The sequence below is a fragment of the Chelonia mydas genome, chromosome 2, assembly GCF_015237465.2.
Source record: "Chelonia mydas isolate rCheMyd1 chromosome 2, rCheMyd1.pri.v2, whole genome shotgun sequence".
Classification (NCBI taxonomy): Eukaryota; Metazoa; Chordata; order Testudines; family Cheloniidae; genus Chelonia; species Chelonia mydas.
This window is the reverse complement of record NC_057850.1, coordinates 246732861-246758304: the sequence shown is the minus strand read 5'-3', so window position 1 is coordinate 246758304 and position 25444 is coordinate 246732861. Positions and strand designations below refer to the sequence as shown.

Here is a 25444-nt window from a genome sequence, read left to right as displayed (position 1 = left end):
CACCTGGATATGGTATTCTTCTTCACTTCCTGTCCTCACCTGTGGGGTGGTGTTGCAGTGCACTGTCAAGCAGATTTAATGTGTCATCCCAGAGAAGGCCACACTTCAGTGGCAATGTGATTTCTCTACTTAATATAGTTTGTAAAGTATGTTGAGTTCCTTCAGCATGAAAAAAAACACTATACAATTGTAAGATTATCTAGAAACATATAGTCATATTTCATCAGACATCCCCTCCAATCTGGTTACATCCTTCCACTCCACTGAAACTGCCCTCACTAAAGTCTTTAATGGTATCTTCCTGTACTCCATCCTCCTCCTTTCTGCTGCTTTTTAAGCCACTTCTCTCGCCCTTCTCCTCAATACCCCATTCTCCCTAGATTTTCAGGGCAATGTTCTCTTAGATCCCCCTGTCCTCTTTGACCACTCTTTTAGTGTCCAACACAGCTCTGTTGTTGGTCCTCACTTGATCTTCATCTACACCCTATCCCTGGACATCTTCCTCTAGAGACACAGATTAAACTATCATCTCTATGCTGAGGACTCCATACTTCTCCACACCTGATCTTGGAGCCAAATCCCACACCTTGGAGCCTCTAGATTTCTGTTGGATGATTCACTGACCACTCAAGTTTATACAGCCAAGAAAAAGTTCATCAATCTGTTCTCCTAACCTAATATCATTTCCCCCATTCTCCATCACTGCTAACACTACTCAACATCCTCCTCTTCATCTTCAATCCTGCCTCTTATTCCTCCCTCACATCCAAATCTCGTGGCTTTCTTTCCTCAATTTCTTACTGAAAATCTGATTCTTCCTTTCTGTCCCAAAAGCTAAGGCACGTGTCTGAACTTTGGTCTTGAGGACTGCAAAGTACTCTTCTCTGGCCTCCTGGATATACATACCACTTGTCTAAAATCTATCCAAAACACTCCTGCCAAAATGACCCCTCTCACCAGCCATCTGACAATGAGTTCAAAGGAATTTTTGGTGCCCAGTACCTCTGAAAATTCAGTCAACTTTGATTCAACTTCCGATAATGGATTTAGATGCTTATCGGTACTCTAAGGTTTGAAAATATTGACTTATTCCCAGACTAGAAATGGACTCAAACTAATATCCTGGTTTTGAACACTCCTGAATTTAGGGGACATTTTGATTTGAAATTTGTGCCTTGAGCCCAGCTCCTATTAAATACTCCTGTACTGCCCTCCCCCTCTTCCATTCAAAGGGGCTAGGATGTTTATGGAACATTTGGGTTTTGTTATCCTTCTCTTTCAGTGAGTTATTTGACCTTAATTATACTTCTATGCTGAAAAAAATGAAGGTAGATTAACAGAAAAGGAATCTCCTTCCACTCTCCTTGATGGGGAGAATAAATGTAATTAGAGAGAACACACTAGCTAGAAGTCTGTACTTATTTCCTGCCCTTCCAGTGAATCTCAATAAGAGGCTCTTTGATAAACTTAATTGGATGATTTCCTCATTCCGGTGGAACAAAAGAGCTCATAGAATCAGAAGAGCTGGCTTGATTAGACCAGAAGATAATGGAGGGTTTGCATTCCCATGCAGCATGTGGTTATGCTCTGCACTATTACTTTCCTTGATTCTGTATGAGTTACAGCAAGGAGATGATAAAGCATCCTACAGAATCAGAGAGATGTCACTTTCCTAAAATAAAATAGGATACAACCAAGTTGGCTGACCTGGTAGCCTAGTGAGAGTGCTCTGCGCGTCCATGTGATGACCTGGGTTACGTTTCTGATCTCAGTTCCCAGAGCCAGTAGGGGCTGGAAGTACTTTAGAGGCTGAGGCCATGCTACACTCCAGGTGCTAGTACAGCAAACCTACAGCACTGCAGCTGTGCCACTGTACACACTTCCTACAATAATGGAAGAGGTTTTTCCATGGGTGAAGTTAATCTACCTCTTCAAGCAGCAGTAGTGAGGTCAATGGAAAAATTCTTTTATTGACCAAGCCATAGCTACACTGGGGGTTAACTATGAAGCTCACGGGTGTGAATTTTTGGCACTCCTGGGTGACGTAGCTAGGCCAATCTAAATTGTAAGCATAAACCAGGCCTGGGTACTCAGCACTCATGGGAAAAGAAGTGCCCATTATTAATACAGACCCCTTGGGGGCACTCCTTAAATGGAGTCTCATCCATTCTTCTTCAGCTGACTTGATGGGGACTGCAGCATAGGGTATCAATGGGGTGAGAGAAAAATGAGTAAATCCCCTAGGTTCAATAAGAGATGGACAGGAGAGACAATAAGTGGTAAGCACATTAATTATTAATGACCCTCTATGCCCAGCACACAGAGGGTTAGAAAATGGAAAACTCCCCAGGGAAGGACAGGAAGGGACAAAACATTAGAAATTTCTCTTTAAATGAGATACTTTCTATAGAATGGGAGACCATCACCGGAAAGAGCTGGAGGAAAGAGGACCCTGGACTCCCTGAAGGACACTAAGACCCAAAGCGCTCTCTGGAGGGGTAAGAAAACTGAGGGAGGGTCTTGCATGCAGGGATGGGTGGGAGTACCCACCTGGGCGGTGCTCTGGGAAATGCCTGCTTAAGCTAGTAGGGACACTCGCGAGATCAGCACTAGCACTGGGGCCTAGGGCAGCTGAACTGTGGGATCCCACATCCCAGTAAGGGGGAACAAGAGAAAGGTTCTGTTCCCCAGGAGTGTGCCAGAGAGGTCAGGTTAATACAGTGTCAGGATACTGCCTACACCAGGGATCTCAAACTCAAATCACTACGAGGGCCACATGAGGACTAGTACATTGGCCCAAGGGCCGCATTACTGACACCTTTACATATAAAGATACAAAAGCCCCCCCCGCCTCTGCCCGTGGCCCTGCCCCCACTCCACCCCTTCCATGAGGCCCCACCCCTGCCCCGCCCCCATTCCAACACCTTCCCCAAATCCCCGCCCCTGCCCTGCCTCTTCTCTGCCTCCTCCTCGGAGCATGCAGCTCCCCGCTCCTCCCCCCTCCCTCCTGGAAAGCACTAAGCACCGCCAAACAGGTGTTTGGTGGTGGGAAGCGCCTGGAGGTAGGCAGAGGAATAGGGATGCGGCACGCTGTGGGGGCGGCAGGCTGAGGGGAGCTTGGCGGCAGCAGGAAATAACTCCAGGGGGGTGGGGAGCTGGGTGGGCTGCAGCAAATAACTCTGTAGGCCACATGCGGCCCACGTGTTTGAGACCCCTGGCCTACACCCACTGGGCTTAAAGGAAACTGGGATCCAAGGGTTGGGTCCAATACAGCAGACTTATGTCTGACCACCAGAGGAAGCCTGTCAAGGGCTGTGACTGCTTTGCTCTTCCTACCAGCATCACAACACTCTTGCCTGCATTCAGTTTCAGCTAATTACTCCTCTCTTGGAGATGGTGTTCATAGATTCTAAGGCCAGAAGGGACCACTGTGATCACCTAGTCTGACCCCTGTATAACACAGGCCATAGAACTTCCCTGAATTAATTCCTGTTTGAACTAGAGAATATTTTTTAGAAAAAACACTCCGTCTTGATGTTTAAAATTGTAAGTGATGGAGAATCCACTACAGCCCTTGATAAGTTATTCCAATTCTTAATATAACAATCACTATTAACATTTTGCATTTTATTTCTAGTCTGAATTTATCTAGCTTTAACTTCCAGGCATTGGATCTTGTTATACTTTGGTCTGTTAGACTGGATTGTGCTCTATTATCAAATTTCGGTTCCCCATTTAGGTACTTATAGACTGTGGTCAAGTCATCACTTATCCTTCGCTATTGTTAAGCTGAACAGATAGAGCTCCTTGAGTCTTTCACTGTAAGGAATGTTTTCCAATCAGTCTCACGGCTCCTCTCTGAACTCTCTCCAATTTATTAACATCTTTCTTGAACTGTGGATACCAGCACTGGACATGGTATTGCAGTAGCAGTTGCACCAGTGCCAAATACAGAAGTATTGTAACCTCCCTATTCCTCATCCAGATTGCCCTGTTTGCATATCCAAGGATAGCATTAGCCTTTTTGGCCACAGTGTAGCACTGGGAGTTCATGTTCAACTGACTATCCACCATGACCCAAGTCCTTTTCAGAGCCACTGCTTGCACTGTATGGCCTACATTCTTTGTTCTGAGATGAATGACCTTACATTTGGACATATTAAAATGCCTACTGTTTGCTTATACCCGGCTTTCTAAGCAATTCAGATCGCTCTGTATTGGTGACCTGTCCTCTTCATTATTTACCACTCCCCCAAACTATGTGTCATTTACAAACCTTATCAGCAATGATTTTATGTTTTCCTCCAGATCATTAATAAAAATACTAAATAGCATAATGCTAAGAACCGATCCCTGTGGGACCCCACTGTAAACAAACCTGCTTGATGATGATTCCCCATTTAAAATTATATTCTGAAACCTATCAGTTACCCAGTTTTTAATCAGTTCAATATGTGAAACATTAATTTTGCATCATTCTAGTTTTGTAATCAAAATATTCTGTGGTACCAAGTCAAATGCCTTGTGGAAGTCTGAGAATATTACCTGAACACACACAGCTTTTTCAACCACCCTTGTAATTTCATAAAAAAATATCAAGTTAGTTTGACAGGATCTATTTTACAATAGCCCATGCTGATTGGCATTAATTATATTACCCTCCTTTAATTCTTTATTAATTGAGTCCAGTATCAGCCATTGCATTATTTGCCTGGGATCAATGTCAGGCTAACAGGATTATAATTACCCAGGTTATCTTGGTTACCCTTTTAAAATACTGGCACATTAGTTTTCTTGCACTCATCTGGAACTTCTCCAGTGTTCTAAGACTTAGCAAATATTATCATTAATGGTCCAGCAAGCTCCTTGGTCAGCTCTTTTAAAACTCTTGGATGCAAATTAACCAGACTATAAGATTTAAAAATATATAGCTTTAGTACTGCTATTTAATATCCTCCTTAGTTACAGTTGGAATGGAAAGTACTTCATCATCATCTTCCTAAATATAGAACAAATATTTATTGAACATTTCTGCCCTTTCTGCATTATTATTGACAGTTCTACCATTTCCATCTAGTAATGGACCAACACCATTGTTAGGATTCCTTTTGCTCTTAATATACGTAAATCCCCTCTTCTTATCCATAACTCTGTTGGCCATTAATTTTTTCTTGTGTCCTCTTTTGCCTCCCATATTAATTTTCTACAGTTCCTAGCTTCTGAGTTATATTCATTACTAAGGATCTGATTTAGTCATGGAGGTCACGGCAGTCATGGATTCTGTGACTTTACTGGACCTCCATGACTTTTTCTTTTTCAGCTGTCAGCGGCTGAAGCCGGGGCTGTGCGCCCTCCCTCCCCCCACAGTTGTGTGCCCCTGTCCCACAGCTGGGGCTAGAGCTGGGACTGTGCACCACTTTCCCCCTGCCCTGGAGCGAGGTCTGTGCATCTCACTCCCTCCCTGCAGCTTCAGCCGCGGCTGGAGTTGGGGCTGCATGCCCCTGCCCTGCAGCTGGTGCTGGACCCGAGACTGTGCGCCCCTCCCCACCCTTGTGGCTTCAGCTGGGACTGTGCACCCCAGCCCCATGGCTGCCCTCCCCCATAGCTACGGCTGGGGCCAGAGCCAGGGCTGTGCCCCCCCACATCCCCCATGGCTGCGGCCAGGGCTGCGTACCCCCACCTTCCAGGTCTGTGGCTGGAGCCAAGGCTATTGCCCCCCCCCCACCGCCCCAACAAAGGCGGTGGAGCTCAGGTTGTCAGTCCAACCCTATGGGGCTCCAGCTGTCATTCCTCCCCCCACCCCAGTTTATTTTTAGTGAAGTCATACACAGGTCACGAGCTCCCATGAATTTTGTTTGTTGCTCATGACCTGCCCGTGACTATTACTAAAAATAACCCTGACACAATCTTAACCTTATTCATTGCTATAACTTCCCCTTTCTTCCATGTGTTTTACAGGTATTTTTTAAATGTTTAAAGCTGCTTTCACTTCCCCTCTAAGCCAAGTTTTTTGTATTGTTTTATTTTTTAAACCAGCAGGGCCTACTTACTTCATTGTGGCTTTTTCAACACCTAGTAACGTTCCAAATTCTCATTCATTTTAATTATCCAAGAACGCACATCTTACTGGTTTGGACTTTATTCTGTTTGCACATAACAAATGTAATCAAGTCTTTCTGATCCCTTTTACCTAAGGTACCACTATTTTTTAGTTCTGTGATCAATTCCCCTTTATCTGTCAAGATAAGGTCGAACATAGAAGCCCCCTTTGTTGGATGCAATACTTTGTGAGTTAAGGAACTGTCTTCTATAGCTTTTCGAAATTATAAGGATATATTAGAATTGGAAGCATGAGAGAATATGTTGCTCAGATTGAAGTCCCTCATGATAATGCATTTTTTTTCTCCCTTACACATTACAGATAGGGCTTAACAAGCCGATCTCCTATTCTCTAGTGTGATTTGGTGGTCTGTAGCAGATGCCAACTGGTATCCCATCTTGTACTTTATCTGTCAGAATATTAATCCATATGCATTCAAGATCATTTGCTTCCAATTTGCCAGTGGAAACAAGAAACGCTATATTGGACAGTATGTCACTCCCCATCCCCATTGCCCACTCAATCCTTCCTGAATAGACCATAACCATTATCTCGCATTCCAATTGTGTGAATCTTTGTACCAGATTTCAGGAATGCCAACTAGGTCAAGTTTATGCTCATAAATGAGCAATTCCAATTCTAACAATAGTGTTTACGTCTTATGTAAAGTCAGGTTAACTTCAGTACCCGAAAAGATAATGGAGCAAATAATTTGCAAACACCTAGAAGATAATAAGGTAATAAGTAACAGTCAGCATGGATTTGTCAAGAACAAATCATGTCAAACCAACCTAATACCTTTGTCTGACAGGGTAACAAGCCTTGTGGACAGCGGGGAAGCAGTAGAGGTGATATATCTTGACTTCAGTAAGGCTTCTGATACTGTCTCAAGTGATGTTCTCATAAACTAAGGAAATACAACCTAGATGGAGCTACTATATGGTAAGTGCATAACTGGTTGAAAAACCGTTCCCAGAGAGTACAGTAACTCCTCACATAACGTCGTCCTGGTTAACGTTGTTATGTCACTGATCTATTAGAGAACGTGCTCGTTTAAAGTTGTGCAATGCTCCCTTATAACGTTGTTTGGCAGCCTCCTGCTTTGTCCACTGCTTGCAGAAAGAGCAGCCCATTGGAGCAAGCTGGTGCAGGCTTGGAACCAGGGTGGGCCGGCAGCCCCCCATCATCTCCCCTAAATTCGCTGCATGGCAGCCACGCAGCAGGCAATCAATTGCCAGGCATTCAGGTGTCCCTCCCCCAACTGCCATGCGCTGCTCCTGCCCTCTGCCTTGGAGCTGCTCCCGGGAGCCTCCTGCTTGCTGTGCAGGGGATGGGGGGAAAGAGGGGTGTTGATGTCAGGGTGTCCCCTTCCACCCGCTCCTGTATCCCATCTCTACAGAGCAGGGGAGGGACATGACAGGAGACAGGGCTCAGGATGGAGGAAGTTTGCAGGCAGCAGATGCTGTCTCAACTTTCTGATCTACTTAAAAAGGCAGTGTACTTAGAGTGGGGTCAGCGTACTTAGAGAGGCAAAGCGCTTCTCTCTTTCTCTCTCTCTCTCTCTCTCACACACACACGGTGTGTGTCTCTGTCTTACACACACATGCACCGCCCCCCCAGCACTTTGGAAAGTGGAGGAACTGGTGTGCTCTCGTGGGATAGCGTTGGTTTATCATGTTCAGTTTCCACACGGAATGTTTGCAGCCACTGCCACGCATCTATTGTGTCTCCTCCCTCCACTTGTGCTGCCTTGTAGAGCGTGAGGCTACAACAACTACGTGTTAACCCTTGAGGGCTCAGCAGAGTGCTAGTTCATCATTTAGCATTCCTTGGGAAATATCCCACCCTTTGACTCCACCACCTCAACCAAGCTTCACAACCATAATTGCTGTGTACAGTATTAAATTGTTTAAAACTTATGCTGTGTGTGTGTGTGTGTGTGTGTGTGTGTGTGTGTAATGACTTTTGTCTGGTGAAAAAAATTTCCCTGGAACCTGGCCCCCATACATTTACATTAATTCTTACGGGGAAATTGGATTCGCTTAACCTTGTTTCGCTTAAAGTAGCATTTTTCAGGAACATAACTACAGTAACTCCTCATTTAATGTTGCAATCAGTGATTCACAGTCAAGCTGGAAGGGCATATCAAGTGGGGTCTTGCAGGGATCAGTTCTGGGTCTGGTTCTATTCAGTATCTTCATCAATGATTTAGATAATGGCACAGAGAGTACACTTACAAAGTTTGCAGACGATACCAAGCTGGGAGGGGATGCAAGTGCTTTGAAGGACAGGATTAAAATTCAAAATGATCTGGACAAACCGGAGAAATGGTCTGAAGTAAATAGGATGAAATCAATAAGGACAAAAGAAAAGTATTCCACTTAGGAAGGAACAATCAGTTGCACACATGCAAAATGGGAAATGACTGCCTAGGAAGGAGTACTGCAGAAAGGGATCTGGGGGTCATATTGGATCAACAAGCTAAATATAAGTGAACAGTGTAACACTGTTGCAAAAACAATAATTATTCTGAGATGTATTAGCAGCAGTGTTGTAAGGAAGGCACAAGAAGTAATTCTTCCACTCTACTCCGTGCTGATTAGGCCTCAACTGGACTATTATGTCCAGTTCTGGGTGCCACACTGCAGGAAACATGTGGACAACTGGAGAAAGTCCAAAGAAGAGCAAGAAAAATGATTAAAGGTCTAGCAAACATGACCTGTGAGGGAAGATTGAAAAAACTGGAGAAGAGAAGACTAATAACCATTTTCAAGTACATAAAAGCTTGTTATTAGGAGAAGGGAGGTAAATTTTTCTTGTTAATCTCCGAGGATAGGACAAGGACAAGAAGCAATGGGCTTAAATTGCAGCAAAGGCAGTACAGGTTGGACATTAGGAAAAATTTCGTGTCAGGATAGTTAAGCACTGGAATAAATTGTCTAGGGAGGTTCTGGATTCTCCATCATTGGAGATTTTTAAGAGCAGGTTAGACAAACACCAGTCAGGCATGATCTAGGTGCAGGGGACTGGACTAGATGACCTCTCAAGGTCCCTTCCAGTCCTACAATTCTATGATTCTATATATCAGAGTATACTGCTGAGGCTTCAGTCCATGTTGTCTCTCAGTCTCACCAGCTATTTCATATAGATGTTGAATACATCAAGACTGAGCTTTGTGGGACTCCATAGGTAAGATCTCTGGAGGTGGAGGGAACTAATTGTCTTAATGATACTCTGAGTTCCATCAGAAAGGAGAACTTACATCATTTCAGGACACTCCTGGACAGGTGTATTTTGGAGATCAACAGTACCAAGTTCTCCATAAGGGTCTAACAGCATGAATACTGATGTACTTCCCCCTATCTATAGACGAGGGAGAAGATTCACCCAATCAACAAGTGCTGCTTCGGTAGCATGTCACACCAGAAGCTAACATGAGAAGGGTCTCCAAGCCGTCAAACTATAGTCCCTGCCCTGAGCAGTAAAGGAGAAAGCTGAGCTGAGATTAACTCCTTGTTCACATGGCACCAGACAGTGAGGAGAGGAAGGATGGTTATAGCTTATTATTATTCTTAAGTTTAAGCAATTAAGGTACTGGAAGGGACTCAGGATATCTACGTTCTATTCCTAGCTCTGCCACAGACTTCTTGTGTGTTCTTGGGCAAAGCATTTTCAGTCCTTCAGTTCACTATTTGTACAATAAGGATACTACTTCCCTGCCTGAAAGGGATGTTAGGATGATACATTCATTAATGATTGTGAGCTGCTCAGATATTATAGTGATGAGCACCACAGGAAACACTTACAAATACATTTTCTAAAAGTGCCTTTCCACCCTTTCCCAAGGAAGAACAGTCAAATTTAATGATAAACTTTAAAAGCAGATGATAGTGAGATCTTGTGGACTACACCTTTAACTCACTCTATAACCTAGACAGTGAAGGGATTTAAGTATGAAAAGATAGACATCTCTGATTTACTGCAGATCTCCAAAATGACTGGGACATGGGAAACAGACCCTATATATGAACAAGTCACTTCTTTTTGCATGTGCAAGTTAGACGGGTCGGACTGTGATTTCAACCTTGGAGAAGGGAGAACGACTTTACCTGAAGTAAATACTAATTTGAATTGTTTGTTTGCTTATCTTCAGCAAAGGCTGACTTACATTTTTATTTAGAATTATATAACATACTACTGACTGATGCTAGGACTAATTCAGTTATGGGAGAAACCTCATCCTTCATGCTCATGAAGTGCATGACAACAGGTAGGATAAAATGCACGTAATGGATTTTAACATATGGTTTATTTCCTGTCGGAGATTGGGCATAGTCAGCTGATCTCATTCCATTTTGGAGCACAGGCTGAACACAGCTTGAAGTCGAATATTAGGAAGCACTGAAGGTTCTAGACTTCAATCAAAAAATTAGCCAGTTTACAAAAGAAATTTCATACCTCTTCAACGGTATGAATCCTACAGCCCAATCCTACAGCTGTGCCATGCATAGAATTTGAAGTCAATGGCAGTTCTGCAGGCTGAGTGACTGCAGAACAGAGCTGGGCCCAAGTATTCAAAAAATATCTTTACTGGAGCTACCGAAAGAAGAGGTGGTTGCTGGGAAACATTGTTTCAGCTCTTCCCAAGAAAGTCACTGGTCAGAATGACATCACAAAACCGGTAGGAAAAATTCAGGCATCTCCAAAATGTCAAAGGAGGACTTCAAAGAGGCACCACACAGCCTTGGGAATGAGTAAGACCACAAGAGAAAATCAGGTTTTTTTTTTGTTTTTTTTTAAACGATTGACCCTCATATAGTTTTCCCATCATCAAGAGAAAATAGGAGACTGTAGATGGAGAAAGCAGTTTTTAGCCAGAAATTACTGCCTTTCACCATCATAAAAATTCAGAGCAAAGATATCACACTCTTCAGTTTATGATCCACCAAATATATATATCTTTCAGTGACTTTGTACATTTTTTCCCCATCCAGTGTCTACATGAGTTCCGTTCCATCCATCTCTGACTCCTGCATCACAGTCTTAGAAGTTCGAACACAGAAAAGAACAAGGCCACTGACATTAGGATGCTGAACTACTGATGGATTGGACCGGCTTCTAACATGATTATCCTTTACTCTGAGGTGCAAAATAATAGAGAAAAAAGTGCTAACAAAAGCCAATTTATTTAAGTGTCGCTTCTGGACACATATTAACTTCACTAGGGCAATATCTGTCATTTCCCCTGCCTTGAGCCACAAAATACAGACACTTTGATAGACTGTAGGAAGTCTCATTTAACCATAGAGTTAATATTCTTTGCATAAGTGTTACTGTGAGTCAGAATAGGCCGTTTTGCAGCTATAGGCTGAACTGGCACTTTTTCGGGCAGGTCTACTCTTCATTCTCCAGAGTAGACAGCATGGCCACACATACATACACATACACACACACACACCCCCCAGACCTACTGCACTCCGAGAATAGCCATGTTGGAATGAGATCAGAACGAGTGACAGCATCTTCCAAACTCTACTGGAGCTATGAGGCCAGGACTTTGGGAGCCAGGAGACCCCATCACAACCGATGCCACTGTGAAGATCATGGAGCTGCTCTATAACAAGTTTTGAATACTGTCTTTCTATGTATTTGTCTGACTGTTGGCAAGGGATGTTTGCCAAATTAATATGTTTGGTTTAGTTTAACAGCAGACTTCTGGAAAAACAAGCAGGAAGGCAAGGGAGTGGATTCCGGTAAGATACCTCCAGGGGGATTAAGGGAGAATGCCTGAGCTATTAAGCAGGAAGCTCCTACTTCCTTGGCTTCAGTTAAATTTTACAATTTATTTTGCCAATACTGGTAATAAACAGATCAAAAATACTATAAATAGTTAAAAGGACTCACTGGCCAGAGGTCAGGGAACTGTTCATAGGGACTAGACTGACGCCCATAGACATCTGTTTGTTTATTGTACAACACCACACAGCAACGCCTCTTGAATCACACAGTAGCTAACCATATTCCTAGGGACAACTGTTGTAATTCAATGAGGCGTGTTACTGCATTTAGTTAAATTTAATTTGCAGCGTTTATAGCAACAGTGCTGTAGTAGGGACTATGTTTCTTTCTTCAAAGGAAGTATCACATTAGTACAACAGTGATGCAGGGCAACCCAGCAGTGACTACATTTATCCCTGGTCTAATTCCATGGACACTGGGGACTTGCAGCAGGGAAGAATCTGGGCCCAAGACTCCCAGCCTCTGCAAACCTAAGTAAAACAAAACGTGTTTATACTACCACAAGCACTATGAAATTACAAGGAGGATGAAAGCTTTGAAACATCCTACCTTTCGAGAAGCACTTTTGTCTGAGCTCTCCACATCTCCATCCAGGAATGGCATGGCAAATGAGCTAAGATCCTAAAAGGGAAGAAAAAGGAAATTTAATGCCTTACACTAATACTTTTCTCCGCTTTGCTTTGGATATTATTATTGTTCTAGTCCACAGTTTTATTCCTGAAGCATCCACCGGCATACCACATACTATTTACAAGTAAGCTTTCACAACGGCTGCAAAATGAGGGCCCTCTTCAGCACTCCCTGCCTCTGAAGCCAATGGGAGAATGCTTAGCTGGGGCCTAGGCCTCGTCCCCTGAGACTCAGAACCTAGGGCCTTATGCTAGGTCTCTCAAATGAGACTAATGGAGTTAGGTGTCGAGAGTCCACCAAAATTCACAGAAGATGATATTCGGGATATACACCCTTGTTCACCAACACAAATCTCTTGCCTCTAGCAGTGCCATCATTATTTTTATGCACTATTTAAAGCAATTAACAAGAGAAAATATAGATAATCTGAAAATATGTAACATATGTATAGGAGAGAGAAAAGACCAACAGTGTGGAGTTGGGAAAATAACCTATATACTTTCACAAATTAGAGAGGAGCACACGATTGATCAAGGGAAGTGGAACCATGAGACAAGTATACACGGTCATTCAAATTAATGAAAGCAAACTGCAATTATGTTCCACCCCCCGCTGCCTGTTCTATTCAGATCACTTTTCAGTCTCAGCATTTAGACTAACACAGTTGTTTTTTTTTTTAATTAATAATTAAATGTTTTCTGTAGGGCTCAAATTTACCATCCATCTGATCAGAGAAGTGAGTAATGCGCAACTCACACTATACCTCTCAGTTATTCAACTTTGTGAACAGAAGTTCTGTAATGAGATACCTAACTGCAGTTTGAGCTTTGGATCCGAACAAATATTTGGGGCTGAACAAATATTTTTCCTGATGTAGAACACACACACCCCCCTCTGCCCTCTTGGTGTCAGTTCAAATGCAGGCCATTTTAGTAGTGGCTAAAAGTTATCAGCTAATGGCTGTTTGGTGGGTCTCCATCTGGTTCCTTATGGAGAAGTGTCTAAATCACAAGAGCCACCACCTATATTGGCACCCTTTTTGGGAGCATCATCAGAGAACCTCTATTCAATCCCTCTTTAACAGCAACACTTACATTTGTAACTCATCCAATAGCATGATCTTTTTTTTTTTTTGCACAGTTCATAAAAACTTAACTCGTGATTGAACAGTTTTTCATCAAAAGTTAACTTTGTTCTTTCTTTTTTGTTTTTGGAGGTGGTGTTTTTTGGGGAGGGGAGTTGGGGGGGTTTTGTTTTAGTTTTTTTTTTTTTTTTTTCAATGAAAGCGTGTGGCAAAATGAGCAGAGCAAAAATTGATCTCATCCCAGATTGCACAATCATCCTAAATGCAAAACATGATTTTTTTAAGCACAAACAAACTTCAGACACACTTGAGGACTGTGCCTTTAGAATATTCCAGTTATATAACTAATAACAAGTCTGAACATTTTGGCCTCAACCTCTCCATCTCAAAATTCTCCCCACCCCGGTTCCTCTGGCTGGTTTAACAGCAGAACTGCCCGTTTTTCCTATAGGACGATTATTGTAGCCTAGTGGACAAAGTGCCTGCATTGCATTTAGAGGATTCTGTATTCAAACCCCAATTAGGGTTGCATTTCTTTACACATTCAATATTTGTGTAATGAAATGCAACCCCAACAGCAAATGTGTAATAAAATGAAACCCCTTCAATGTTATCTATTTGTTCAATGAGATAATGGTGTTTCAGTTCCAACTATTTAATAATTACCTGTACCAGGCTGTAGTGGAATGTCATGTACGCATGCAGCAACTCTACACAAAACATTAATTCAAATTTTCATGGAACTTCGCTAGCATGTGAACTAAAGCATACACTTGGTAGCTCATTGTACATTTATTCCGTGTGCCGGGCTCCCACTCATGTCAGTGGGACACATTGTCCCCTCTGCTTCCACAGGGAAAGGGGATTCAAAACTGGTAAATCTGGATGGGCATGCATAGTATAGGAAGAGGTCCCACATCATGCAGTTGTCCATCCTGTACTTATCCAAGTCTGTGAAAGCTCCTTTCGGGGTGCAATGATCAAGGCTACATTTTAGTCATGGGTAATTTTAGTACAGTAACTCCTCGCTTAAAGCTGTAGTTATGTTCCTGAAAAATGCTATTTTAAGCGAAACAATGTTAAGCTAATCCAATTTCCACATAAAAATTAATGTAAATGGGGGGGTTAGGTTCTGGGGAAATTTTTTTCATCAGACAAAAGACTATATATTACACACACACACACACACAGACAGTATAAGTTTTAAACAATTTAATACTGTACACAGCAATGATGATTGTGAAGCTTGGCTGAGGTGGTGGAGTCAAAGGGTGGGTTATTTCCTGGGAAATGCCTTACTGCTAAATGATGAACTAGCACTCAGCTGAGCCCTCAAGGGTTAACACAGTGTTGTTAATGTAGCCTCACACTCTATGAGGCAGCACAAATGGAGGGAGGGGAGACAGCATGGCAGAGAGGGACAGAGACACACAATGTGTGTTTGAGAGAGAGAGACGTGCATTGCCCCTTTAAGTATTCTGACCCCACTCTACATACACTGCCTTTTTAAGTAGACCAGCAAGCTCCCTCTGTCCTGAGCCCTGTCATGTGTCCTCCTGGTCTGGGGAGATAGGGTACAGGAGCAGGGGGCAGGAGTGGGAGGATGGGGGGGGACACTGTGACATTAGCACCCCTCTCACGCCGCGCGCCCTCCCCCACCCCCCCACAGCAAGCAAGAGGCTCCCGGGAGCAGCTCCAAGGCAGAGGGCAGGAGCAGCACACGGCAGTGGGGGGAAGAACAGCCGAACTGCCTGGCAATTGGTAGCCTGCTGGGTGGCTGCTGCACAGGGAACTTAGGGGAGCGGGGAGCTGATAGGGGGGCTGCCGGTCTACCCTGGTTCCAAGCCCCGACCAGCTAGGTCCAATGGGCTTCTCTTTCTGCAAGCAGTGGACAAAGCAAGCAGCTGCCAAACAAGATTATAAGGGAACACTGCGCAACTTTAAACGAGCATGTTCCCTAACTGATCAGCAATGTAACAACAAAACAACGTTAACTGGGATGACTAAGTGAGGAGCTGGTGCTGGGGAAGGTGGCCCGGGTGCTGGGGGAGGTGACCCAGGACCCCTGCTAGTGCTGGAGGAGGGGGTTGGCAGGAGCTCCCTACTTGGCTCCCCCCTCCCACACACCGAAACTGCTGCTGCAGAAGACACAGATCACAGAAACCGTGACTTCCATGACAGACTCAAAGCCTTAGCAATGAGCCATGGGCATAGGAGACTGTGGGGTTTCTGGAGGCAGAGCTGGGGGTTGAACCTCAAAACCAGGCCATAGGCCTCTTAAGTTTACCACCTAAAAACTGTGGCACCTGTATTAATGACCACTTTTGGAAATTTGAGACCTAAATGTCTTGCCCAGACACCCAGAAAGCCGTGGCAGAGCTGGGAATGGAACACAGATCTCCTGAACCCCAGTCCTTTGCCTTAAGCTTAGAGTACAAATCTTAAAATTGCAAAAGGGATGGTACAGCCCTATCTGCAAAAGCAGAATTTAAGTTACCAAATCTAAACAATTACAGCCTCAAACGTTAAAAATAACAAAATTCTCTTGCATTGTTATGCAAAAGTGTCCAGTGCCAACCTCTGCTTTTACTAAAAAGATCCATCACCCTTGTGGTAGCAAAGAGAAAGTTTTTGGTTTTTGTTTGTTTTGGGGTTTTTTTGTTTTAACAAAAGCGGGAAAAGTTGCAGTGCTCTCCAAAGGGGAATTTCACACCATCTTAAACAGCAAACATCTTTTCATTGTCATCCCTGCAGCCCCCAAATTGTGTCCACACACTTCCCTCTGCAGACAGACTCTCCCCCAACCATGCTGAATGTGCAGTTAATGGTGAACGTGACAATCAAAACCGCTGGGCTTGCCAAGAACAAAACACTGAGGGCATGTCTACGCTGGCAAGTTTCTGCACCACAAGCTATACCACTTTTATTAGAACGCTGGAATTAAACTGCTGTTGAGTGTCCACACTGTGCTCCTTATGACACTGGAGTGCATCCACATTAGCAGCGTCACACGATGCAGGTTACCCAATCCACGCCAGCTGCTTTTCAACTGAGTGTGTGGGGAGGTGGGAGGGAGCGTGACAGGAAGTGTGTATGTGTGTATGAAGTGGGGGAGGAGAGTGTGTGTTTTGGGGGACAGAGAGTATGTCAGCATGCTGTCTTGTAAGTTCAGACAGCGTCAGGAAGCAACCAGTCCTGAGACAGGGGGAGGGGGAAAAACCAACATCAGCCCCTGCCTCCTTCCCTGGGCGTGCAATCTCTCTCACACTCACACCTGCCTTTGCTGTTCAACAGCACGAGCATTCCACATTAATGGTTTGCTGTGTGTCCCAGAGCAGATCAGCACAGCACCAACTGCTGTCAGAAACGGTGCTTTGAAAGCGGAGGGGCGCATGTCTCCAGGGCAGCCGAGTTCAAAACAATGAGCAGAGCAGTCACTTGAGGCATTACGGGACAGCTCTGGAGGCCAATTACAGCGCAGAAAGCAATCTAGTGTCTACACTCGCAATTGAGCACTGGAGCCTCTGTGCAAATAGCCTCACGACTCTCGTTGAGGTGGGTTTTTTGCAGCGCTGCAACTAAGGAGTTTCTGCGCACCAAGTGGCTTGGCAGTGTGTACACGTCTGAAGTTTGAGCGCAAAAAGCTGCTTTACTGCACAGTAACTTGCCAGTGTAGACAAGCCCTGAATGGGAGAGGAAAATACATTCTTATTTCAGTTAGCAAACAAAAACTACATTTAGTGACAGATAAGGTTGCATGAGGACACACTCCATCAACTTAAAACCTAAGAAGTATGAAAAAAATGCATTCCTTCACCTTCACATGACCTACATGCTGTTGGTAACACACTCCACCACTCAATAAGACGTTCAATTTTATCCCTAACAGACATCCCAAAGCAATAATACTTCTATTTCAAATGAGTAATCTCACACAAAACCTTAACCTATTTCTCATATAGACTCACAGAAGCGTAGGACTGGAAGGGATGTCAATATTTCATTAGTTCAGTCCCTGCACTCAAGACAGGACTACATAATAATTAAACCATTCCCAACAGGTGTTTGTCTAATCTGTTCTTAAAACCTCCAGTGATGGAGATCCCACAACCTCCCTAGGCAATTTGTTCCAGTGCTTAACTACCCTGACAGGGAAGTTTTCCTAATGTCCAACCTAAACCTCCTATGCTGAAATTTAAGCCCTTTGCTTCTTGTCTTAACGAGAGCTTAACGAGAACAATTTTTCAGCCTCCTCCTTGTAACAACCTTTTGTGTATTTGAAAACTGTTTTCATGTGCCCTCTCAGTCTTCTCCAGACTAAAGAAACCCAATTTTTTTTTCAATCTTTCCTCATACGTCATGTTTTCTAGACCTTTAATCATTTTTGTTGCTCTCCTCTGGATTTTCTCCAGTTTGTCAATATCTTTCCTGAAATGTGGCACCCAGAACTGGACACAATACTCCAGAACTGGACACAATACTCCAGCTGAGGCTTTAACAGGGCAGAGTAGAGTGGAAGAATTACTACTTGTCTTCCTTACAACACTCCTGCTAATACATCCCAGAATGATGTTTGCTTCTTTTGCAACAGTGTTGCACTGTTGACTCACATTTAGCTTGTGATCCACTATAACCTCCAGATCCCTTTCCACAGTACTTCCTAGGCAGTCATTTCCCATTTTGTATGTGTACAATTGATTGTTCCTTCCTAAGTGGAGTACTTCGCATTTGTCTTTATTGAATTTCCTTCTATTTATTTCAGACCATTTCTCCAGTTTGTCCAGATCATTTTGAATTTTAACCCTATCCTCCAAAGCACTTGCAAACCCACCCAGTTTGATATGCTCTGCAAACTTTATAAGTGTACACTCTATGCTATCATTTATATGCTTTTTTATATAAATTATATCAAAATTAGATCTGCATACTTGACCATCACACATTCCATTAACATGAAAAGTTATTCTGCCTTAACATTGTTGTAGTCACTGTTAACATAATTTAATTTTATGGTGAATTTTGTATTATGGCAAAAGGCACTCTGGAGGTAGAAAATAGGAAAATTTATCTGAACTTTCCCACTAGACAAAAGGAAAATTTCAGGTAAGTCTGCAGATCCACTACAATGGGTCTTACTCCTGCTTGCAGCTTCCTGGGGGCAGAAATGAGACCTGTCAATCATGGCAGGCTGGGAGTTGCCAGCCTTTGCCAGCTACAGATACTTCCAAAGCTGCTTTTTGGAGCTCATGCCTTTAAACATCAATTCACATATTAATAGAAAAAGAATTTCCTAAAAACACTTCCTACAACAAAGCAACTTCAAATTTCACCCCAGCTACCAGAAAAGTTATATATAAAATCATGCCCATGAAAAACATGGAGGAGTGTGACAGTTTAACACTCCCTCAGAACTATAATCCTTATGCCAGATGGGTTGGATATAAGGACTTTCCCACTAGAAGCAAGAAAATTTTCTGGTAAGTTCAGATAAATTTTCCTATTTTTCTTTGCAGGAAAGTCCATGGATCCATTACACTGGGATGTTCAATAGCATAGCAGTGTCTCACCAGGGAGGGAAATATGGGATGAATGAGGAGGTATATATTATTTAATAAAAAAGAAACATCAATTACTGAGTGAGCACAGTATGCAAAAGCCTTCCTCCAACAGCAGGGACTGATGAAGATTTATCCAATAACGAGAAAAAAGTGACATTAGTTGTGTCATGGGGAAAGTTTGTATCCCAAATGCACTCAGATACCAAGAACAATTTTTAAATGTTTTAGGACAAAAAAAAAAAATTACTTAAAATCCAGTGTCATGAAAAAAGTTACATTAACTGTTTTGAGAGTGACTTTTGTTCCCAAAATGCATTCCGATCCTAAGAACAATTCTTTAATGTTTTAGGTGAAAAAAATTAATTCACTAGCAAATTGAAAGAACTAGCAGTATTTTAATTTAGTGTGAGCGATTTTCACACATCAGCATCAACGTGGAGTGAATAAAATGGTTAGCGCATACAAATTCACTGCTTTCTCCACACTGCTTGCGGCTCTTCTGGGCAGCTGACCTTGGGCAAATGTAGCGGTGTCCACTGCCGAGTTTCCTACATGCTCCGAAGGGATCTATTTTTTGATGGTAGTCAAGGGACAAGACTGCTGTTTTGATGGGCATGGTGAGATGACAGGTAAGCAAGGATTCTTCTCTTTATATGTGCATCTACGAGTCACTCTCCTAGATTGAAAAGGAACAAAGTGCCCTCTCTGTCTAGGGCGAGTGTTGTGCCAAGCGGGAAAATGACAAAATTTGCCATTCCAGCAACATCAAGCATGTTGAAGAAACGAACCACTGGCTGCCTATTTATTTTGCACCTTCTAGGAGCACATTCTTGTTAGATGGTCCATGTTATCAACACCACTTTTAATATCACTAGTAGAGAATTACGTAGGGTTTCTTTTTATCTTATTTTACAACCTTGTCATGACGCATGATCGATAAAATTATTACTGACTTGCTCTCCTTTGGAATATAAGAGAAATCAGGGTGACTGGTCAAGCAAACCCAAACACTGATGACAATTTTTCTCTGCTGAGATGTGAGTGCATCTCACTGGGTATATCTGGCTTGTTTCATTGGATTGTTCCAACATAGGTCAAATTTTCATTGAGCAGGTCCTCAGCAAGCTGAGGACCGGTGAAGAAATTATCCCCAACTACATTTCTTCCAATCTTATACCAGTGCTGAAGAGAAGCTTCTCATTGTCTGAAGACGAACTTGAAAAATCAACAGAAACACAGTCTTCCTTTTCAGAGTAACTCTCAATACGATCTGGCACAAAGTCATTATCATCTAATATGTTGCCATCACACGAGGACTTGCTGTCAGAGTTACAAATCATTTTTATAAGGTCAGAACAGAATATTGTGCCTGATTGATTGCCATCTCGAACTGTGCAACACAGAAAACCCCCTCAAGAGTCTCCTGAGTCTGCAGTGTTTGGAGCACAAGACCTAGACAGAAAATCCTCTCAAGCATGGGCAGTGGGTATCTTGGAACAGGAAGGCATTGCCTTCTCGAACAGTCTGACGTTCCCCCCGCCCATGCTGTTCCCTGGGGCAGGCAGGCTGGGGACTGCAGTGTGCCCCCAGGGCCATGCTGCACCATGCCACCCGTCCTCCCAGCACTGGGGCCAAGGCTACTCCGGCTGCGCCACCTGGCGGGGGATGGAGGCACTCTGGCCACGTCGCCTGCCCACCCGCCCAGCACTGGGGCTGGCTGCTCGGCCGGGGTGGGGGGTGTGCCCAGCGGCGCGGCCCGGGGAGGCTGGGGCCGTGCTGCCCGGCTGTCCAGGGGGGCATTAGCCTGGGGCAGGAGCCAGTGGCCACGGAGGCGGGGGGAGACTGGGCAGGAGCCAGAGGCCAGCTTCCCCAAGCCTGGGGTTCACCCACCGCCCATGCTCTCAAGAATGTTACGTGAAGAGAGCCAGCACCAGTCCACTCTGTGTTGAGGATACTGATCAAGCCTGGATTGTCCCTGGAGTACCTTCTACCTTAGGGTGATTGGATACAACAACCACTGTCTCTGTAATGCATTATCAATTAGCATATGCTAACTATTACAAGACAAGATACTTTTGTCAACCTGTCTGCAATAGCTCATGAGTGTGAGTGCCAAACTCAGGGCAGACTGTCAAGAAGCAGGGCACATACCACAAATTGGTCATGGATAGTTCTCTGAAAACATCCACTCAATGAACAAAGAGAACAATTGATTGCCATCCTCTTTATAACAGCCCTTACCATATTTGAAGATTATCAGTCCCCTTTCAGTGTTCTTTTCTCCAAACTAAACATACTCAATTTTTTTAACCTTTCCTTATAGGTCAGGTTTTCTCAACATTTTATCATTTATGTTGCTCTCCTCCAGATTTTCTTCAATCTGTATTAAAGTGGAGCACCCAAAACGGGACACAGTATTTCATCTAAGGCCTCATCAGTGCTGAGTAAAGCAGAACAATTGCCTCTTGTGTCTTACATAGAACACTCCTCTTAATACACCCTAGAATGATATCAGCCTTTTTCACAACTGCATCAAATTGTTGGCTCATATTCAATTTCAGGTCCACAGTTACCCACAGATCCTTTTCGACCGTCTACTGCCTAGCCAGTTACTCCATGCTTTGCAGCTGTCCATTTCATTTTTGCTTCCTACATTTAGTACTTTGCGCTTGTCTTTACTGAATTTCATCTTGTTGCTTTCACGCAAATTCTTCAGTTTATCAAGGTCCTTTTGAATTCTAATCCTATCCTCCAAAGTGCTTGCAACCTCTCCCAGCTTGGTGTCATCCACAAATTGTAAAAGTATACTCAAGTCCATTATCCAAGCCATTATTAATAATACCAAACACTATCGGACCGAGGACTGACCCCCACAGGATCCCACTAGATATGTCCTCCTAGTGTGAGAGTGAACCATTGATAACTATAACTAACCACATTATAGTAATTTCATCTAGGCCACATTTCCCTAGTTTGCTTATGACAATGACCTGTGGCACTGTGTCAAAGCTTTACGATAATTAAGATAAATCACAGCTACTGCTTCCCCCCATCCACTAGGCCAGTAACCTTGTCAAAGAAGAAAATTTAAGTTTATGTGTAGTGATTTGCTCTTGACAATCCATGTTGGACTATTAGTTATTATCCTCTGGAGGCTGTGATAGACTCAGACCAGAAGGATATAAGAAAGTAGTAGAAGGCAAGTATATCAGCCTCAGAATGAGCAGGTCCCTGTTCCCTGGACAGCCAAACAAAGGCTACTCCAGGCCAATCAAGACACCTGAAGCCAATTAACCAGTTAAGGTCGTTAGGCTAATGCCAGCACCTGACCCCAATTAACTGGCAAAGGGTCAGTTAAGGCCATTAGGCTAATGGAGACAGCTGGAACCAATCAAGGTCTCACTCATACTGCTTAAAAGCTCCCCCTTCCAGTTCCCTAGGGAGAGCCCAGGTGAAAGGAGCTGGAGGAGAAGAAGCATTGCTGTATTCTGAGGTAAGGGTGAAACTAGGAAAAGGGGACCACGGCGAAGTGGCCCAGGGAATCAAAGCAACTTCAGTGGTGAAGGGAAATCTGCCAACAGTTGCTACTATTAGGATCCCTGAACTGGAACCCGGAGTAGAGGGTGGACCCGGGTTCCCCCCACCATGCTCTACAGAGATCCCCTTGAGAGGGGAAGCAGGCCTCGATCCAGTCAGGAGGCTGAACTGTGCCTACTGAGCACTACGGATCAACAACGACTGTGGGGTATTTCCCCTTCCCATCTCCCATACTGGCCTGTGATGAAAGTAAATCAATAGGCTGTGACTCTTGCCGCTACACTGTGAAAGGAAGGTCACATTGGGGCCTTAGTGAGTTTCTGAGGCTACTGAATCCCCCCGGAAGTCTGGGATCCACCAATACAGGCTCCAAACTTTGTCACAAGGCTTACAAATTGATCGTTTAATAGTTTGTTCTAGTACCTTTCCAGGTATCTAAGTCAGGCTGACTGGTCTGTAATTCTCTGGGTCCTCTTTGTTACCCTTTTAAAATATAGGATCTGTACACACTTTTCTCCAGTCCACCGCAACCTCACCCGCCTCCATGAGGTCTCAAAGATACAGGCTAATGCTTCTGAGATTGCTTCAACTAGTCCCTTCTGTATTCTAGAGAGAATTTTGTCAGGTCTTGCAGACTTGAATACATCTAAATATTGTTTAATCTGTTCATTCTGGCTTGTGCTTTCTCCCCCTTGTTGTTAACATTAATTGTGTTCATAATTAACCTTTTTAGTGAAGACTGAAGCAATATAGGCATTAAACATCTCAGTCTTCTTGATGTCATCAATTATTAACTTTCCTTTCCTGCGAGGTAGCGTAATTCACACTTTCCTTTGTCTTTCTCCAAGTACATTTATAGAACCTCTTCTTATTGTGTTATGTCCCTTGTTAGACTGTAACTCATTCTGTGCCCTAGCCTTTTGATTTTGTCCCTACATGCTTCGATTTTTGAGCTACTCTTTTGTACTCATGTGCTGCAATTTGTCCATGTTTCCTCTTTTTGTAGAATTCCTTTTTTATTTTCAGGTCTTTAAAGAGTTCCTGATGCAGCTATATTGGCCTCTTACTACCCTTTCTAGATGTGCATTACTGCTCTGCCAAGAGCATTCACTTAAAACTTTTTTTTTTAAAAAAATAATCAGATATTTGAAGGATGTGATCTGAGATTTTCACTTCTCTGCTCACTATGTCTACTAACACATTATGGCTCTCACTTTTCACTGCCTTGCATCTTGTCTAGTAATTGCTAACCGAATGAAGTGGGTGAACAGACCACCATTCTGAGTTGATAAGTATTTTGCACCCCTTTGCACTGGTGACTGCAAAGGATGCAAGGCAGTGGTGAATCAGGCCCTAGATACGGCTATACAAGAGCTAGGTATTATTACCCAACCAGGAACAGACACTTTCCTTGACGAACTTTACCCATGCTTAGCTAGCGCTTCAGTACGGAGAACATTCCCTACTGTTTTTCTGGGTTTCTCCTTTAATAAAAACAGAAAAGGCAACTTGATGCAGCCTCAGAGTGCAGAAAATGTGCCCAATTTTGCAAGGTGCCATTGAAATCCAGCATTCTGCAGGATCACATCCTCACAAAGCTCTAAGAATCTACCTATGTGATGTTCTTATCTAACATATTTTCTGGACACAGATAACACCGAGTATCCCTCTAGGTTTAGGAGGATCAGGGTTTCTGTTAACTTCAGGAGGCAAATACTCTTGTTCCCAATCATCGGCTTTGCCAAATCAGCATCATATTTATTAGGAATAGCCTCTGACTGCACAGTCTACTGATTAGACTCTCCATTAGAAAGAAGAAATCAGGACATAGGCAGTCAGCACACATGCTAGCACTAGGGTCTTAATGCCTTGATTCTCAATTTGAGGAAGGGTTTGGATTCCACACTCCTACCAAGACAAAATGAATGACTCAAGTTCTTGAGGACAAGGTGCACATTTTTGCAGATCGGACCTGATGGAGGGATTTCTCTTTCAGAACTAACCTTTTTAGAAATCCTGCAGACCTCAGAAGACATCACTCCAATGACTACTATTTAAGTTAAAATTCAGACTTGATTCTAAATCTGTGTTATTAGGAGTCTTGAACACGGAAATCATTGCTTCCAGACACAAAGCTATTATTTTGCTTTTCATTAAGGACACAAAATGTGGACGATTTTAGAATTTTTGGCAATTTGGAGAGATGATTTAATGGCTGCCTGTACCCAGTGCTCCCTGATTTTCTGGGACCAGTGGTACCAAGAGGACTGTCTACATTTAATCCACGCCTAAGAATATCCAGGAAACATCTGCAAAATGAAGTGACCCATCACATTTTAATCTAATGGTTTGTAGATTATAGCGTAATCTGAAAATAGAGCAAAGGAGTTATTACGTTTACAGGCCATTTAGAATATCAATTTTGGGTTGTGGGCAAGTAGAGGGAGAAGGTATTTTTTTACATAATATGCCAAAACAAGAATGATACAATCATGGGTATATTTTAATTAACAAATAAAGGCCTGGGGGGAGTTGAAATGGACAGAGATTTCTACTCATTTGTTGGGCTTCCATTCTGAACACAGCACTGAGTCTTGCTGTGATAGTCTGTTCCTTACGGGTACGGTTACTCATTCCCTACCCGTTCCAGTGAATCTAACAGAAGTGTGTGTTCTGGAAGACAGTGATACATTATACTGAGACGTTAGGATTTTGGTTACTAGGTCTCAGTATGAC

General features: G+C 43.3%; 1 protein-coding gene across 5 annotated transcripts in view; it reads right to left on the bottom strand.

Moving 5' to 3' along the window:
• Positions 1-25444, bottom strand: part of PRKAG2 (protein kinase AMP-activated non-catalytic subunit gamma 2) — a 384594-nt gene that overhangs the window by 257645 nt on the left and 101505 nt on the right. For all 5 annotated transcript variants that reach the window (XR_005224094.2, XM_037891127.2, XM_037891130.2 and 2 more), the window contains exon 2: positions 12449-12520. Coding sequence is in view for 4 of the 5 variants with exons in the window: in XM_037891127.2 (XP_037747055.1) it covers positions 12449-12520 (72 nt within the window). In the remaining variant the exon portion in view is untranslated. The remainder of the gene's footprint in view (positions 1-12448; positions 12521-25444) is intronic.